Consider the following 19,590-nt stretch of genomic DNA (forward strand, 5'->3'; position numbering starts at 1 on the left):
TGTTCATTGTCAGAATACACTGCATTATACTCTCTCCTCTTAGACTTCTATTCTTGGTTTGCAGGTAACTATAAATTTAATGCTTCTCATTTGTCTTCATGTCAGTGTCTCTCTATAGTCATTTTGATTGTCTAAAGCTTATATTCTAATAGATCTCTTATTTCTAGTAGATGCCGTAAAGTACTCATGAGAGTAATATTCTCTGAGATTCTTGTTAATAACAGTTTGTGCCCTTTGTAGTTAAAAGTCTGATTTTTATTGCTGATTCCTATGTTTTACCATTTTCTTGAAGTCTTTTACCTAATTTTGAAATTAGTTACAATTTTGTTTTGTAAGCTTGTCTTTCTGGCATTTAGGGATGTTATTCTGCTGCTTATTCTCTTTTCCATTATAATTTTTATGAGATTTGACCCTTTGCTCATTTTTATACAAATTCTTTCCCCTGAATTTTTTAAAATGAGGCAGAATTTAGGAATCTTTTCTAATTTCACAGAGATTCATATTTGTAATTTTTGCATAGTGTTCAAAACAGTATTGGGATTTCTTGTTTCTAACCATTTCCCCTGCTTTGCTCTCGACCATCTCTTTTCCTCATTCCTGTTCTTCCTATTCTGTTCACTTTTACTTCACCCCAGCAGTTTTCCTTCTTATTTAACCCTGGTCTGGGAGCCCTAGGGGGTCAGTTTGGGGAGTTCCTTAGGGCTAGCCTGCCCTAGCCCCTTAGGCAAGCCCCGTGTACTCTGTACTCAGCTTTAGAGAATGGAACATCTTCCCAAATATAGCTGCTGATCTCCAGGTAGCCTATTGTGCTAGAATCTCCTGTTCTCAAATCCATCAGATGCCACCCTGCCCCTTCCTTTTTCCTTCACACAAGCCCTGATGCCTACAGAGTGTGTGGCTACTAGTGAGCTGAACCTAGCTTCTTATATTTCAGAGCTAGTAGGAATGTCTTGTCATCTAACTTTGTTGGAAGTGTTGTCCTTGGCTTTTGGTTTTGCAGTCTAGCTGCTCTCATGTTTTAGAAAGCTGGAAAAACTGCTTCCCCTTACCATCATCTGCTGACAGTCAGATCAGTGATTTTTGAGTCAGCATTGCTTTCAGAAGTGTCTTGATTTATTCCCCAAAAAAATCACCAGAAAGAATCTGATATTTTGATGTGGAAACCTTAATAATTATGTTTGACAAAACAAGCTTTCTTTTGTGGTTTTTAGTAGTCTTCATTTAAAAGTTCATTATGATACATACATATTTTGCCCTGCTATGGAAAAGTAGAGCCTCCTTATGTAATTCTTCATAAATGGCGTAAAGCAAAGAAGCTTTACCTTAGGATAAATCTTGTTAATGGCTGCACGAGGTAAATCCAGGTAAAACACAGATACTCACCAACACAATTCAAAGTTCTGATGGCTTAATGCTGAGATACTGAGTGTTGTTCCTGGTAAAGGAGCTTCGCAGTGCCATGCTTGCTGCCGAGGAGTATGCTGCCTCTTTAAGGTCTGGCTACAAACAAACACTGTTGTGCTTTTTGCCCTTTTTCATAAAAGTGAAAATCCTCTTTGGATTTCTTTCTGTTAGAGTGAAAACAGATACTAATGTAAGTCTTTCAGAAAAGCTAAGTGGTAAAAAGGAAATGTTCAAGAAGTAGGGGATACCAACACTGGACTATCCTTTGGTTTGTGTGCAACAATTAGATTTTAGGTTTGAAGAATTATTGCATGAACTTCTGTTTTAAAGAGCAGCCAAGCTGGGTCTTTTTTTCTTTTTTACTATATAAAAGATGTAATAGTTTGTGTGGAACCTGTTTTGAATGTATGAAATATGTGATTAAAATTAAGAATACTGAGTCAATTTTTTACCAGAAGAATTCTTTGGATGGTTTTAAACTGTTGCTATATACCCCCTAACTGATATTTCAGAATTTAAGGAGAAAATTATCTTGGTTGCTCTTTTAGTCAGTTAACAACATCTTGTTTTCTCATGATTGGCAATTCTGACTGAGAGAGTTTCAGGGCTGAAAAAGCACAAGTGTTGAAGGGCATAATTGAGGTTCACTGTCAGAGGTGTTTGAGGGAGTTTTATAGACTTCAATTCTAGCCTTCTCTTTTAATGACCACAATTTAAAAGTAAATTATAGGTGCCTAGAAGCAAAGCAATAAAAAAAAAAAGTAGCCATTTTTAAACTTCTTTTAGATAAAAGCTATAAGTTAATTTTTTTCATTTCCTAAAAACCTCCAAATCTTGACAATCTCTGGGCATATGTACAAAAAAGACAATTTACAAACAATAAAACTGAACAAAGCTGACCAAACAAAACTCCCTGGTCATAAACCCCATGCTCCTACTTCATAACTGTAATCAAGTACATGTTTAAAGGAACAAATGAGGTTAGCACTGCTTTTAAATTAGTAAACATTCTTTTTACAGCAACAGAGATGACAAATTCATAGAAACAACCTTCTACAATGACTTTCCTCATTTCACGCTTAAATCTAAAAATTGTTACCTGATATCAGAAATTCTTATATGAGAGGGAAAAGTCATTTCTAAGTTAACCTAAGAGTTTAAAAATATATTTGAACTCTTTTCAATTTTTTAAAAAGAATATTGATTGACATATAAACTCAGTGTTTTTCTTGAGGATTAAAAATAAAATAAGCATAACCTATTTTAAATGTGTTGCTGATAAATTTGGACTCAGAGGGAGAGGGAGAGGGTGGGATGATTTGGAGAATGGGATTCTAACATGTATACTGTCATGTAAATTGAATCGCAGTCATGTTGACGTAGGTGCAGCTTGCTTGGGCAGGTGCATGGGATGACCAGAGAATGTTGTAGGAGTATCATGTTTGGAAGCATGTAAGAATTAAAATTAAAAAAAAAAAAATAAAAAAAAAAAAAAAAAAAAAATATAAAAAAAAAAAATGTAGAAAAAAAAAAAAAGAAAAAAAGAAGAAAAAAAAAAAAAAAGTGTATCTTGAACTATATTGTTTCATCATAAGACATCAGTTAATAAACATCAATTACTTCTTAGATGGTGTTCAGGAAGTGGCTTATATTCACTCAAACCAGAATGTGATTGGATCAAGCAAAGCTGAAAATCACATGAGTCGGTGGGCAGCACGTGATGTATTTGAACTGAAGCAGTTTTCTCAGCTTCCTGCTAACATAGCTGTTTGCACTTCTAAGGTAAGAAGATAATATACCTCTAGTTTTTACATCATTTTCACCGAAGTTCCTCAATAGGATCTTCTCTAAGTACCCCCTCAAAAGTACCAACAGGATTATAAATGACTTACAAATAAGTGTAAAAAGCAAAATACTATTTGGGGCATTGTATTCACAAAATGGTTTATATTAAAAGACAAATCTGTATCTAAATGCCTAATAATGTTGAGTTGCTTAATAGTTTCTTTAGTGAATGTTTGCCAAAAATGAGGACTCTGAGGGAATGATTTTCATCAGAACCAAAACTACTCCTGCTCATATGGAAAAAGGAAAGAGTATCATTAGATTTCTTCTATAATTTTTCATCTAAAATGAAGACACACAAAAAAAACTACATATAGAATTTGTACTTTTAACAAAAGGATTTTTAAAATTAATTTATTTTTTATTGAAGGATAATTGCTTTATAGAATTTTGCTGTTTTCTGTCAAACCTCAACATGAATCAGCCATCAGTTCAGTTCAGTTCAGTTCAGTTCAGTCGCTCAGTCGTGTCAGCCGTAGGTAGGATATGGTCCATGGAGTCGCAAAGAGTCGGACACAACTGAAATGACTGACCACATTGTCTTGTAATATCTTAGAGTTATTGTAATATTGGGCTTTGAAAGGCTGTGCTTTTAGCATTTTTTGCTGTAATCCAAAATGCAAATCATATAAAAGCACTTTCATAACCCAAGTATGCTACTTTTTTATATTCTCACTTTACCTAGGAGTATACCATATCTCAAGCAGTACTGTAAATAGCATTTCTACAGTTGTACTACTTTGAAGAAGCTATATGAAAAAGGCAGAAATGTGCTGGGTTTGCCAGAAATTTGCTATATTAAAATGAGCATATCAGAATCTTTTAAACAGACAGCTAATTTTTTTTATTAGTTTTTTGTTTTCTTTTAAACCATGCCTTTTATTAAAACCATGCTCTTTTCCAAACAGACTTTAATGTGAAAGGTCAGAAAACTTGGCAAATTCTATAGTATATGTTAATACAGTGATTTAACTGATATTGGTCACTAGCTTATTTAAATATTTCTCAGGGAAGAAATTTATAGCCATATAATACCTCCCAAAATGGACCAAGAAGCAGTAAAAAGTCCCTTTGGAACCTTCATAAGGAAAGTTGTAAAATCAAACAGGATAGAAATATTTTTTGTTGTTGCTGTTTAGTTGTTAAGTCATGTCCGACCTTTTTGCGACCCCATGGACTGTAGCCTGCCAGGCTCCACTCTCCATGGGATTTTCCAGTCATATATATTGGAGTCAGTTGCTCTTTCCTTCTCCAGGGGATCTTCCCAACCCAGGGACCGAACCCATGTCTCCTGCATTGCAGGTAGATTCTTTACCACTGAGCCACCAGGAAACCACTGATGGAAATATAGTTTGCTTTTATATTGGGAATGGTGGGAAGGGAGTTTCATCTTTACATTAGCAATACAAATAGTTTTCAACCTTTTTTAGCCTCAACATTCTTGAGATGGACAGTACAATCTCATCAGAAACCTTGTTTCTTCACAGTGATGTTCAGAGTGAGGGGCATTTCTTGCCAGGAGAAACAAATTGGAATAGCCTGCCCCTGGAGTTTCTGATTTGCCTTTTGAGGCCGTGTATCTCCCTCATCACACATAGACCAATTTAGCAGAACTTTTTCAAGGAATATGAAGAAATCTAGTGTTTAATGACTGATTCATGGTGGGTATAAAAAATATGCAGGGAAGTTTTAAAGCCATTAAGCTGGAAGGCCAATCCCATGCCACCAGTGCTAGCAGGGCAAGGACAGTCTGTATAAGCATACTCATTTCATCAGCTGACTTCTTTAAATCAATACTTGTTACAATAAAATTCTGACAGTAAGATTTAATCCCTCAGATTTGACCTATATCATTTAATACATCAAGTTAATAGTATCATTGTACTTCAGCATCTTGAAAGCTGTATTGTATTATTTATGTACAACAACCACTTGAGGACAGTATTATAAATTTACCATCAAAAAAGAAAGATCTTGGGTATATACTACTATATATAAAATAGATAACTAATTAGGACCTAGTGTATAGCACAGGGAACTTCTCTCAGTACTCCGTAATGACTTATATGGGATAAGAATCTAAAAAAGAAGGGATATGTGTATATGTATAATTGATGAATCAGCAGTGAATTTTGCTGTGCATCTGAAACTAACACAGCATTATGAATCAACTATACTCCAGTAAAAATTTAAATAAATGAATAGATAGATTCATAAAAAGAAAGGTCTTGGTATATGAAAATCCGTTTTCAAAATAGATAATGATCATACATACTTAGGATGTTCTAAGTTTTTCACGAGTGTTGAAAACTAAACCTATTGTATTTTTTACATGAAACCCAGACCCTGACATACCTCATGCTTTTCTCCTTTTAGTTTATTTAGAAGTAAATAAAAGAATTCATATAATGAGACATCTACAATTTGTTGAGCTCTGTAATCTTCTCAAGGCAGAGGAATTTTGATGGTTATAACTGGTCTATGAGGTGGAATGTATTCAGATGTCTGTCTGAATTATAACTACCTGATACATACTTCCTTTGTGACCATGAAAAAGTTAGTTACCTTCTCTGCCTCAATTTTCTTATGCTTAAAATACAAGTAATTATACTTCTTACTTCAAAAGATTCTTGTGAAGACTAAATGAGGTAATGCCTATAAAATGCTCTGAACGGTATCTGACACAAAGTAAGCAGTTAATGAATAGTAAATATTGTCATTGCACCCAGTGGATAAGACTGATGTCAGGTCTTTAACTTCCCTAGAAGGTGAAAATCAACAAGGACAAATAATCTATAAACAGTCTTGCGTGCCCTGCGTGCCCAGTCGGTTTAGTCATATCTGACTCTTTGCAGCCTCATGGACTGCGGCCTGCCAGCCTCCTCTGTGCATGGGATTCTCCAGGCAAGAATAGTGGATTGGTTTGCATGCCCTCCCCTAGGGGATCTCCCTGACCCAGGGATCAAACCTGCATCTCGGGCATTGCAGGCAGATTCTTGACCACTGAGCCACTGGGGAAGCCCTGCAATCATATTTAACTATAAGTAAAAGAATGAGTGGTGCTAGTCCGTTTGGGGCTTTGAACTTCCTTTTAAATAGAAAACTGAGAATGCTTATGCTATTAATATAGTATTTTTCAGATTTTTATATGTGACTTAGTTTTTGTTTATGAAAACAAAGTCACTCAGTGCTTTATAATTTATATTTTATTTTAGGCTTTTCTGTATTAGAATGAAAATTATTAGTGACTTTTCTGTTAGAGCTGATAGATCTAGTTTCTGCTTAGGTTCATCAGTTTAAGTGATTGCTTCTAATTCATGATATCTCCATGGCTGCCAACATTCATTCAAATGAGTGAGACTGCACTCTGCCATCAAACTAGTTGTTTTGCGTCTCTATATGTAGTACTCTGGGTTTTCTTCGTTATAATTCTTCTGGAAACTAGAAACTAATAAAGTCAGTGAGATGGAATGATGGTAGTATCTCTTTACTAAAACTGTTTGTAAAGATGATTTGAAATATTGATGACATTTCAAAGTCATTCACGGAATTTCTAAGGAAAAAACTGTTCACAGCCACTGATTTTATCATATCTGGTTGATGATACTTCAACACCTTTAATGAGTAAATCATTGAAACACACCACCATCTTTGGTTAGAGATGTGTATGTCACTCACTGAGAGGTTTTGCAGCTTGCTGTGTGATGATAGGTGGCAATGATGGAGTTGCAGTCTAGAAAAAAAACTTTTAAACCATTATGGAAGGAAAAGAGAATAAACTAAAGGTAAATAAAAAAGATGAAGGCAAAAAGGCTCAGCCATCGTATTAGAAGTACTGACAACCCTCTTCTTTCTGAAATCTCCAAATATCCCTAGACCTCCCAGCTCCAGTACAGTATCTTTCTTCTAGGGTTTCCAGCCAGAATCTTTTTGATTTACTGAGAATTCTTTTGAGTGCTTCATGTCTGTCATCAAAGATTTATTAGAGACCTTTGTGTTTGAAAAGAGTTTGTGTGTGTGTGTATGTGTGTGTTATGTCTGTGTGTGGTCTCTCGGTGTATGTGTTTGTGTCTGCACCAGATGCAGATGTGCTGCCTCAGTTCCTGAGAAAACAAAATAAGTCCTATTTATTTGTATGAAGGCAACACAAGATTGACAGTGGCCACAATATGCAAGTATTTTACTTCCCAAGGAATACTGTAATTGAGTCTAAGTGAGAACCTTTAACTAAATTGCAAAGGAATATACTAAATGAAAAACTTACAAAGGGGAAATAATGTACATTGCAATCATAAATAACATATTGTAGTCTTTCAGAGTTTCTCAGTCCTTTGATGGAATGATTAGAAACCAAAATGGCAAAAGCTATGAATCAAATCAAATTCAACCATATATTAAGAAAAGTTCTAAAGTATACTGTCTTTCCCATATTTCCTTTGGTTTCTTACAGTGTATACTTTTATAAATTAATTTCTACTTACAGAACATATTTGATGTGTTGAATTAAAACCTTAAATTTCTAATTATGCCTGTTTAGTGTAGCAGTACAAAACTATGTAAAATAAGAACTTGCTTTACGTTCAGTTGTGCTTGGATATTTCAGAACCATTTCTGAGACCAGCTTATTTTAAAAGATAAGATGTCTGATAACAAGAGGGAAAACCTGTGTGATTTAGGTTTAAGCTTAGACCAAACAGGAATGTTTAAGCACTGGAAGGAATGGATAGTGCCTTTATTAAAGTTAACTTGTTCTTCTACTGTATGGAAGTTTGTCATAAAACTTAGCTATACCTGTGTGATGTGGTACCTCATTTTTTCAGTCAACTGTTATGTTTTCAACTTAAGCTTACTTAAAGTTTTCTGAAAAGATTATACAAAGACAGCATTCAATTAAGGATTAATCACTATGGCAACTGAGATGTGGTGACTGAAAGGGGGAGGATGTATTCTCCCCTCAGTTTCCTGCCAGCTGTCATAGTCAACCTCTGTTGCCTGAATCCAAGCCAAAATATAGACTGTGACCAACTCGAAGAAACTATATCTGTATTTTTATAAATTGGTACAAGTATCAGACTATAAAAGAAGACTTAATCCCCTGAATGGGATGACAGACACTTGGCACTCTTGCCAATGTTTGACAGAGAAATAACGGGTCGCTTTGTAGTAAAACCTGGATTAATAGTAAACCCTTCTTTATGTTACTGCAGTGTGGTGTAAATGAGAGAACTAAGCATGCTGTCAGCCTGGGGGCGGAGGTGACATGGGGGAGAGAGTCTTTTATATAACCAGTGCAGGTTTAAGCACTGTTCAGAGTACTGTAAATACAAAATGTTGTCTTAGTAAGAACTTCTCTTTCTCGTATTTGTATTAGATTGGCATTTTGTAGGTTACTTTAAGAAAGGATTTTTATGAGCTATGGTGGATTTGATTGCAGTATGTTTATACAGCTTTTGGAGTCAGCAAGGAGAGATGGGCTATTTACAGTAAGCAGACTTTGGGGAGATACAGCATTCCATTAGCCTATTTTTCAGGATAGTGAATGGCATAATGGTTTAAAGTAATTGTTCACAAATGACTGGTTTATGAACTAGTCCAGTAAGTAAAGTGTATGGTTTCACCATGCAGTGGAATTAACTCTTGCTGGGTGGGATTTTTCATGGTCTTATCATTTTTCTGTCTTGAGATGTTAATTTTATAGTATTTGCATCAGAAAGTTTTTCTTCCAAGTGATTTTAGTAAAAGTCAGATTTTTAAAGTTGTGTGTATATATGTATAAAATTATGGGACCAGTGTTGGCATGAAGAAGTCTTTGGTATTTCTATCCTTAGAACTAGGATTGATTCAGAGAGATAGACAGTGTCATTTGTGAAAATCACCTGTTACCTAGTCACAGAAATGAGAATCTGGTGTTACCTGTAAACACGTATTCCACTTCTAGCTGGTGGCGACGAGGAGCTGGGTCATCCTTTCTCAAGGTGAGGTCACCAGGATTGCTGGAGTAATGTCACTAATGAGCTAATGAAGACAAAACCACATTCAGTTCTTGCCAGAAAGGCATCAGTTTCAGTTCAGTCGCTCAGTCGTGTTCTGACCCTTTGAGACCCCATGAACCGCAGCACACCAGGCCTCTCTGTTCATCACCAACTCCCGGAGTTCACCCAAACCCATGTCCATCGAGTCGGTGATGCCATCCAGCCATCTCATCCTCTGTCGTCCCCTTCTCCCACTGCCCTCAATCTTTCCCAGCATCAGGGTCTTTTCCAATGAGTCAGCTCTTCACATCAGGTGGCCAAAGTATTGGAGTTTCAGCTTCAACTTCAGTCCCTCCAGTGAACACCCAGGACTGAATGGACTGTTTGGATCTCCTTGCAGTCCAAGGGACTCTCAAGAGTCTTCTCCAACACCACAGTTCAAAAGCACCAATTCTTCAGCACTCACCTTTCTTCACAGTCCAACTCTCACATCCATAATGACTACTGGAAAAATCATAGCCTTAACTAGACAGACCTTTGTTGGCAAAGTAATGTCTCTGCTTTTGAATATACTATCTAGGTTGGTCATAACTTTTCTTCCAAGGAGTAAGCATCATTTAATTTCATGGCTGCAGTCACTATGTGAAGTGATTTTGGAGCCCAGAAAAATAAAGTCAGCCACAGTTTCCACTGTTTCCCCATCTATTTGCCATGAAGTGATGGGACCAGATGCCATGATCTTCATTTTCTGAATGTTGAGCTTTAAGCCAACTTTTTCACTCTCCTCCTTCGCTTTCATCAAGAGGCTCTTTAGTTCTTCACTTTCTGTCATAAGGGTGGTGTCATCTGCATATCTGAGGTTATTGTTATTTCTCCCAGCAATCTTGATTCCAGCTTGTGCTTCCTCCAGCCCAGCATTTCTCATGATGTACTCTGCATGTAAGTTAAATAAGCAGGTGACAATATACAGCCTTGACGTACTCCTTTTCCAGAAAGGCATACATGTTTATTATTGTATTTATGGTTATTGCTTATTGCTTACTAGGAGGGGTGATGAGTGAAGCTCTTTCTCTTATTCTATGCAATGACCTGTTTTTAGTTTTGTTATTAGTGTGTGTGTTAGTTGCTCAGTTTTGTCCGACTCTTTGCAACTCCATGGACCCTATAGCCTGCCAGGCTCTGTTAGTAGCACCAATAATAAAATATGTTAGAAAGCATAAAAGATATCCAGTTCAGTCCTCAAATTTTATAAATAAAGGACCCACCTTGAACTGTGCCTGGTTTATCATAAAGAATACTATAGAAAAAAATTATATTTGACAGTAATTATAAGCTATGTGACAATGGCCTGGGCTGATTAAAATATTCTTTGCTCATTAGGAAATAGCTTGATTCTAATTCTTCTCCTAGCTGGTCATTGTTCCAATTGCTTAGAAGATTGATAAGGCGTCTTTGAACAGTTTCTCTGTTTAGAATGGTTGGAAGATTATAAATAGTTTAAAAATAGTATTTCTTCAAATAGTGCTTTCTAAAAGAATCCACCTGCCAATGTAGGAAATGCAAGAGACACTGGTTCAATTCCTGGGTCAATAAGATGCCCTGGAGGAGAAAATGGCACCCCACTCCAGTATCCTTGGTGGGAGAATCCCATAGTCAGAGGAGCCTGGTGGGCTGTAATTCATGAGGTCACAGAGAGTCTGACACGACTTAGAATCTGAGCATAAGTAACAATATAAAGGCTTAGAGATATAAGGCCTCATTGAACTCTGATTGACTTTACCTAGTGACTTAAGAGAATGTTAAGCACTTAACAGCCCTTTTCAAATGTATATTTTATCCCTCCATGAAAACCATGGTATCACTTGGACATGCCCACTTAATGGAAACACCTATCACCTTATCGGCTGAGAGTCCTGCCTCTACACATATGAATTCTGAGTTGTATAGGATGAATAAAGTAGAATTATAAGGATAGGGAATCATAATATTTCAGAACTTGAAGGATTCTTGGAGACTAATGCAAACAATACTATTTTACTGATTTTTTTTTTTTTTTTAATGAGATGGTATATGACTTCCCTCAGGCTCAACAGTGGCAGTCAGCTTAAATCCCTGTAGTCTTTCAATCCTTCTGGTTTCTCCCCCAGTTCCTTTACTTTCTATTTTGCTTTGGAGATTTTCCTTCTTTTTTAATTCTATTTTGCTTTTCCAATATGACAAATCAGTCTAATTTTTCAAGATAACTTTTCTATTAAGAATTTCCCTCACTTTAGCAGTTAAGAAAAAATTCGGGTGGATTGAATGTATCTTTCCCTTTAAAAATCTTCCTTTAGATAGTTAAAACTATCTGGACTCAAGAAATACCGTAAGACTTGGCAGTATCTACTCAGCCTTAGTTGTCCTAACTCCCAAATCTCCAAACCTCTTTACCACTCAGCATGTAACTCAGATGTGCCACTCTTTCACAAAGCCTGCCCCAGTTCCAGCATAAGCTGTAGGTAAGCTGTCCTTCCTATGCTTTTTCTGCTTCATGTAATAGTACTTTGGCCTAGTTATTCTAACATATGACTTCCAGATTTTTATCAGTTAGGTAAGTACACCTCTTCTTTTGTAGTAAACTCTGGACCTTAAAAATAGCAGAATATATCTCTGATTCTCATTTGATAACTCTGGAGACCTAAAATAGTGTCTTGTATATTTGATACTTTTTGAGTAATTTAGGTTTTCAGTTGTTGTCAGGGTATAATGAACCCCATCCCTATGTTCTGAAAATTAAATAGTTTAAACTATCTTTTCTATAAACAAATCTCAGGATTTTCCTAAAAATCCTCTGGCAATGACTTGGCATTGTTCAGAGCTACTGAATGTATTTATAATCAGCCAAGGGAAACAATCCCTCCTTATCTGAATTAGAAGTACTCTCAGGTTTGCCTGTCATTCATGGTCTTCAGTAAACTTAGTCTACACCTCCAACCAGATCATCTACTGGCTGTTCCTTCACTCCCAATTCAAGTTTCACTCCCTCCATAAAACCTCAGTCTTCGGAGATCACTCTCTTCCAAGCTCCTTCCACACCCATTCTCTGTGCCTATCATCACTGTAGACTTGGTGGACACCATGTTAGTGTTTGCTCTCTTCTCATGTATGTTACAAATTTCTTAAGGATCAGACCACAGCGTACATGTCCATTAGCATCACCACTTAGCAACAGACAATACAGAGTGGAAGTTCAGAAAACGTTTGTTATTAGTAATTCCCGCAAGACATTACTACATAACGCAGATACCCACAACAGTATAGGCTCCACAAATTAAATGTTAAAAGGGGTATTCTAGCAGATGATGTAAAGATGTTAGTCATTTTGGAGCAGCATAAATGCTGATATTCTTCATCTTCACTCATTATCTGTCATCTATTGACCATAGTTCTAGTATAAGAAACCCGCCCAAGAAGGGAGAACATGGAGAATGGTGTCAGAAAGATATCCACACCCATGTGTGACTTTGTGAACTTTCCTCATCTAGCAGTAACAAATCCAAGCAGTCACTTTGGAGTAGTTTTCTGTGTTCTAATCTCAATTTGGTGCTAGCCTGCTTTTCCAGTCTCATTCTGAGACACTCATTCAGAATTGCTGACAATGCCAGGCACTGTACTAAACCCTGAGAATAGCAAGCTGAACAGGTTCTTCCTAGTGATCCTTCAGTTTATGAATCAGTCTTCAAGCACACCATGGATTTTTACCCTTCCATGTCTTTGCTCTTGTGCTTCTTTTGTTTAAAATTCCATTTTACCTGTGTCTGCCTGTTGAACTCCAACTCCTTGTATCATTAGTGACAGTTCTTCTCTATCTTCTCCAAAGCGATTTAAATATTTTCCTCAAATTCATCCTTACTTGTGTGTGTATATGCATGTATGTATGCCATGGCACTTATTGTATTATGTGACACCTTATATATATCTGCCGAAGGGAAAGGCTACCCACTCCAGTATCCTGGCCTGGAGAATTCCATGGACTATGTAGTCCATGGGATCGCAAAGAGTTGGACATGACTGAGCGACTTTCACTTCACTTCACAGGATGCATTCAGTAGCATAGAATAGAATAACGATCTGAAAATAATTTATGCAATAGGCTGTTAACTAATTCACATAACAGCAAGTCTGGAGGGAAATATTTCCAGGTGTAATGCTGCAGTCCAGTGACATCATAAGATACCAGCCTCTCTGATTCTCTTCTCCACTGTCCTTAGCGAGTTAATTTTAAGTTCCATGAGGCCTTTTCCCTCATGTTACAAGACGACTGCTACATCTCGAGAAACGGTTTCCTCATACAAATGTATCCAAGGACAGGAAGCTGTGCTTCTCTTTGTGTGTCTCTCTTTTTGTTCCGGAGGAAAATCTTTCTGGCAGGACGTAATTGGCTTGATTAATCTCAGTTCATCCGCTAAGAACTGAGAGGGCAATCAGCCTTTCCTGAGCACATGACCATAACCCATTCCCAATATTTAAATATTTAACAACAAATATGCTTTTTTGATGTTGTATGATTTGAATGTGTCAACATTTTGAAGATATGCATAACTGACTGACTGTTTTCCAGATGAACAGTGAATTATATTACAAAATCATGCATGGGGAAAAAATTCAGCCAAAGTACAAAATATACCAATGAGTTTTAATTTTAATAATGTAAAAAATGCTGATGTGGTTTCAAATATTACATGAAACTAACCTTGATTGAATTTTGATCTAAAGTATCAAAAAAGAATACCTATAGTTATCTGAAAAGCCTATGAAAATATTCTTCCCTTTTTCAATTACATATCTGTATGAAGCTGATTTTCTTCATATACTCCAACTAAGACAGTATTGTTGCAGCAGACTGAATGTAGAAGCAGATATGAGAACCCAGCTGTCTTTTATTAAGCCAGCTACTAAAGACACCTGTAAAAATGTAAAATATAGTCAGTCTTCTGGTTAGTTTTTTGTTTGTTTGCCTTGGAAAATATTAACTTTTTGTTGGTAAAAAGAGTTATTTAAGTTAACATGTAATTATTTTTATTTTTAATAAATTAATTGTTTTAAACTTTCAGCAGATAAAACCCACATAAACAAAATCTCTTTGGGGTCCTCATTAATTTTTAAACTAAACAACAGTCCCAAGACCAAAAAGTTTCAGAATTGCCACCTTAGACCATGTGGACAGGGTCGCTTGATTATTAAATTCAGTTCTAGTGGAACATACTTTCAGTTGGCCTTTATCTGTGTGAACGCTTTACTTCCTCTGCTACATGGCTCCTGAAAAAATAGAAGAGAGTGAAAATGATGCGGTTATGTGAAACCTACTCCAATTCACCAAGTGAAGTCACTCAGTTGTGTCCGACTCTAATTCACTAAAAAGGAGAATTATTCTCAGTTTTCAGTACTTGATTATAAACAGTAATCTGCATCCAACTTCACAACTAGTAACAGTGTCCCTGTGTCATTTGTGGCACGGTGCTTGAAATGTTGTTTCCTAGACATTGGAGAGCCAGCCATAGCCTTGTAAGTGAATCAGCCTACATAGAAGCCTACACTTACTCTAGTTGGAGGCCTAGAGGAAGGAAGTGAGAGCCTAAGCTCCCTGTGGGAAGTGCCAGCCACTGGAAAGGCAAGCAGGGGCGAGTGCCTGCCAAGAAAAGACGTTAAAGTTTTTCCATCAGCACCACCCTTCCGTGGTCTTTTCACTAACGAGTATTATTTAGTGTAGAACCTTCAAGTAATCTTTACAGACATTTTTATATTAACATAAATATTATATGTAAAGGTTTAAAATTTAGTCAGGATTATAAGATGCTAAGGAACTTATTCATTACAACTTATTGGAGATCCTAAAAAGACTAGTAGAATTGTGAACTTTAAATATGGAAGAGACTGATGGGGGTCCCGGATCCAAATTTTTATCCCCTAGATCCTGATCTCCAAATCCCTTTTTACTCCTTAGGATAATAAGGCTCAAAAAGATTTTAAAAAAAAGAAAAAAGACTTTTCCCAAATTTACACAGTAAATGACCAAGGAGGGCCTAGACACCAGGGCTTGTAGTGCTGAGTCTTGCTCAGACAGCTACCCCAAAAGGCCCTAGATCTTGCTCTAGCCTTTGTGTGTAGGTATTGAGGGGAATCTACTGCCTGACCATCCTCTCATGAAGGTCTGAGATTATATTAGCAGAAACTCCCCGTTGCTGGCCCACAGGCTCTTTTGAAGGTGATTGCCACCAGCTCACCTGGCCCTTTCCTACAGGCTGACTGCTGTGGCAGTCCCTCCAGCTTCCCAGGTCCCAGGGAGACAGGGCTTCTGCATTTCTGTCTGTAGTGTGTGCCCACAGTAGTCAGCTGTACTCCCGAGGCCATCACTTTGTTCTTTCAGATAGATGAGTTTCTTGGACAGTGAGAAATGGATATTGTGCACAAAAAAAGGGAAGCTAGGCTCGGGACAGCCTGTCCTTTTGTGGCTCACTCTGAAAGCAAAGTACTACCAAAAAAGAAAGTACATACATATCTATATATATATATAACTGAATTGTAACTGTTACTCCTTCCAGGAGGAAAACAGACCCATAATTACAAACTTTAATCTCCCTTTACCACCTAAAAAAGGGGAGGGAGGGAAGGTTTGGATTTGAATCTAAGTTTGTTTTTTCAGATTTGAATGACATTTTTAAACATATGCAGAAAATTATACTTCATTGTATATTTGTGGTGGGTCCTCTAACCAGCTGGCTTTTCTCCAGAGTCTGAGTGAAGGCAATTCAGGGGTATCTCACAGTTGCCTTAGGTTTTTGTTGAGTATTGGAAAACTGCATATACAGTAATATTTTCCACCTCCAGGCAGAAATCTTGAATGATCACTTGAAGGATAAGGACTTTTTCACAATTGTGCAAAGATTCTTGAAGTTCTTTGTCATTTTGGACTCTCGGATGCCATTTGAATGAATTTACTTACATGTGCTATATGTTTTTATAGAACTCCTGATTCCCTGCTTTGCAAAGACAAGCAAGTTTATGACTTTTTTTTTATGTGTTTACAGGGATTGGCCTTTACCCAAAGAGAGATTTCTTTTTTAATCTTTTGTTTGAACAGATGTGTAAACAAAAGCATTGCTGCCTCTCAGACTTAACTATTTAAGGTTTAATGAAGAAAAAAGTGAAAGAGCACTTTAAAAAAAAGTCTTTGTGGCAAAGTTAGTGTGAGCAGACCAATGTGAGGGACTTTGGCTACACAACGTGCCCAGCTCAGACAGTGAGCATAGGCTGCTTTGTGAAACTCTGTGCTGTTCTCAGGAACAGGTGAACCTTCCTGGAAGGGGCAGATCCTCTGGTGATTCTTAGGATCCACACTCAGGCTTCTCAGTGGGTCAGAGCCATTGGGACCTTCCATTGCCTTTAAAAATGTCCTCCCTGATTTCCGTTTTCTCAATGACTAATCAAGGCTAAGGACTTCCCTGGTGGCTCAGTGGTAAAGAATCCGCCTGCTCAGCAGGAGATGCAGATTGGATCCCTGCGTTGGGAAGATTCCCTGGAGAAGGAAATGGCAACCCACTCCAGTATTCTTGCTTGGGAATTCCCATGGACAGAGGAGCCTGGTGGGCTACAGTCCATGGGGTCGTAAAAGAGTCAGACATGACTTAGCAACGAAACAACAACAGCAAAAAATCAAGGCTAATCATCTGATTATGGAAAAAAATGGTGAATGTGGCTGTTAAATATATATTGCTCTTTGTTCTGATGTATGCTCTGTAATATGTTTTCTAAGGTGAGAAAAACCAGCTCAGCAGACAGACGCATTCCAAAATTGCTTAATAAAAATTTCACTACCTCCTGGTAGCCTACCACAGACAGGCTACACATCCTATCAGGCTGTTTTTCATCGTACATTATCCCCTTCAAAGCTTCCTCTACTTGTGAGGGGTACCAATGATCAGAATAGGAATCGGCATTATCTGCACCAGCTATGAATGTGTCTCCAGTAATTAGCCTCAAAGAGATTAAGAAAGATGGCACAGATTACAATAGTATTTCTCCTGCCAAAATGGAAACTAGAGGCCGTTCATGGTTGTTTTTGAAACTCAGTCTCCTGGATTGTAATGCTTCCTGCCCCATTTGTTGCCCACGGGTGGGTGTGCATGGGAAAACTGATCCCTATCAACTTTTCCCTTTTCCTTGCTATTCCTACCTAGATGCCCTCTATAGTTCTTTAGTAATTTGCCTCCAAAATTATTTTTTACTTCAAAGAAAGAGGGTTTTTTTTTCCTTAAACGTTCTCTGCACTGAAGCTTTCCTGATGAGTCAGTGGTAAAAACCCACCGGCTGGTGCAGAAGACATAGGTTTGATCCCTGATCCAGAAAGATCCCACATGCCTCAGAGTAACTAAGCTTGTGTACACCACAACTAGAGACTGTGCTCTAGAGCCTAGGGTCTGCAACTGTTGAGCCCACGCGTTGCAACTGCTGACGCCCATATGCCTAGAGCCTTTTCTCTGCAACAAGAGAAGCCACCGCAGTGAGAAGGTCTCACGTTGCAGCTAGAGAAAAGTTTAAGCAGCAACGAAGACCAAGCGCAGACTAAAATGAACTAATAGATAAAATTTTTTTAATTTATTTTTAAAAATTTTACAAAAATATATTTAAAAGACCACATTCTCTGCACTATTCCAGTGAAGTTTTCTATTTGTTGTTGTTATTGTTGTCTAGTCGCCAAGTTGTGTCCAACTCTTTTGCTACCCCATAGACTGTAGCCTGCCAGGCTCCTCTGTTCATGGGATTTCCCAGGCAAGAATACTGGAGTGGGTTGCCAATTCCTTCTCCAGGGGATCTCCCTAATCCAGGGATCCAACCTGTGTCTCCTGCATTTCAGGCAGATTCTTTACCACTGAGTCACCTGGGAAGCCACCTGGAAGTTTTCTATTATGTAAAGATAAATTTCATATGTAGCAGAGTAAATAGAAAAATGCTAATGTAGTCATATGGCTGTGAGGTAGGGAGAATATTCCTTTTTCCTTTTCTCAGTACACTGGCAACAAAGATTATTTGCAAACTTTTTCATTTTTTATTTCTTCTTACTCTCTCAATTGAAAATCTATGTATACCTTATCTTCTTTTTTCAGTTATGCCTTTCAAAAAATAACTACTGGTTCAATTAAAATAATGCTGTTGGCTTAGGTCTCAGTTCAGTTCAGTCACTCAGTCATGTCCAACTCTGTGACCCCATGAATTGCAGCACGCCAAGCCTCCCTGTCTATCACCAACTCCTGGAGTTCACTCAGACTCATGTCCATCGAGTCAGTGATGCCATCCAGCCATCTCATCCTCTGTTGTCCCCTTCTCCTCCTGCCCCGAATCCCTCCCAGCATCAGAGTCTTTTCCAGTGAGTGAGCTCTTCGCAGGAGGTGGCCAAAGTACTGGAGTTTCAGCTTCAGCAGCATCATTCCTTCCAAAGATCACCCAGGACTGATCTCCTTTAGAATGGACTGGTTGGATCTCCTTGCAGTCCAAGGGACTCTAAAGAGTCTTCTCCAACACCACAGTTCAAAAGCATCAATTCTTCGGCACTCAGCTTTCTTCACGGTCCAACTCTCACATCCATACATGACCACTGGAAAAACCATAGCCTTGACTTGACTAGACAGATTTTTGTTGGCAAAGTAATGTCTCTGCTTTTGAATATGCTATCTAGGTTGGTCATAACTTTCCTTCCAAGTAGTAAGCGTCTTTTAATTTCATGGCTGCAATCACCATCTGCTAGGTTTAATGCCTTGTAATACAGACAGTACACTTTGGGATTAAAAGAAAAAAGTACTTACTATCAAAAGTCTTTTGAATATCTCATACTATTAATCTAAAGATAAACTTTCCTCCTAGAATCAATATAAATCTGAAACTTTACAATAAGAAATAAATAAGTTGTCCAGGGTTGTATATAGTTGACTAGGTCTAGTGTAAATTCATTTTGGCTACTCTAAAAGAAGAAATGCTTCCCTGTAAAAGTACCCTCTTACTTGTTATAATCCTAATGTATATCTTTTACAACTTAAAATTATAGCTTTTATTTTACAGAATGTATACTTCATACATGTTTCAGTAGTAATTTTAATGATGTATTTTCAAATGTATTTTATAGAGACATGAGTTTTGATTTTATATTTTTATCAAAATTAAGTCAAAGCAGATATTCATGATATATTGTACAGCATAGCATATTATTGTGTTTTATAATAATTTTAAATAGAGTATAATCTATAAAAAATAATGAATTACTATGTTTTATACCTAAAACTAATATAATATTGTAAATGAACTATGCTTCAATTTTTTAAAAAGTAGATATTTATGA

At 37.2% G+C, this 19,590-nt stretch overlaps 1 protein-coding gene across 2 annotated transcripts in view; it reads left to right on the top strand.

Annotated features, from left to right (window-relative positions):
- ERCC6L2 (ERCC excision repair 6 like 2) overlaps nt 1-19,590 on the top strand; it is a 152,374-nt gene that overhangs the window by 117,778 nt on the left and 15,006 nt on the right. For both annotated transcript variants that reach the window (XM_005684146.3, XM_018052475.1), the window contains exon 17: nt 3,032-3,186. In XM_005684146.3, the coding sequence (XP_005684203.2) occupies nt 3,032-3,186 (155 nt within the window). The remainder of the gene's footprint in view (nt 1-3,031; nt 3,187-19,590) is intronic.

The sequence above is a fragment of the Capra hircus genome, chromosome 8, assembly GCF_001704415.2.
Source record: "Capra hircus breed San Clemente chromosome 8, ASM170441v1, whole genome shotgun sequence".
In the NCBI taxonomy this organism is placed as follows: domain Eukaryota; kingdom Metazoa; phylum Chordata; class Mammalia; order Artiodactyla; family Bovidae; genus Capra; species Capra hircus.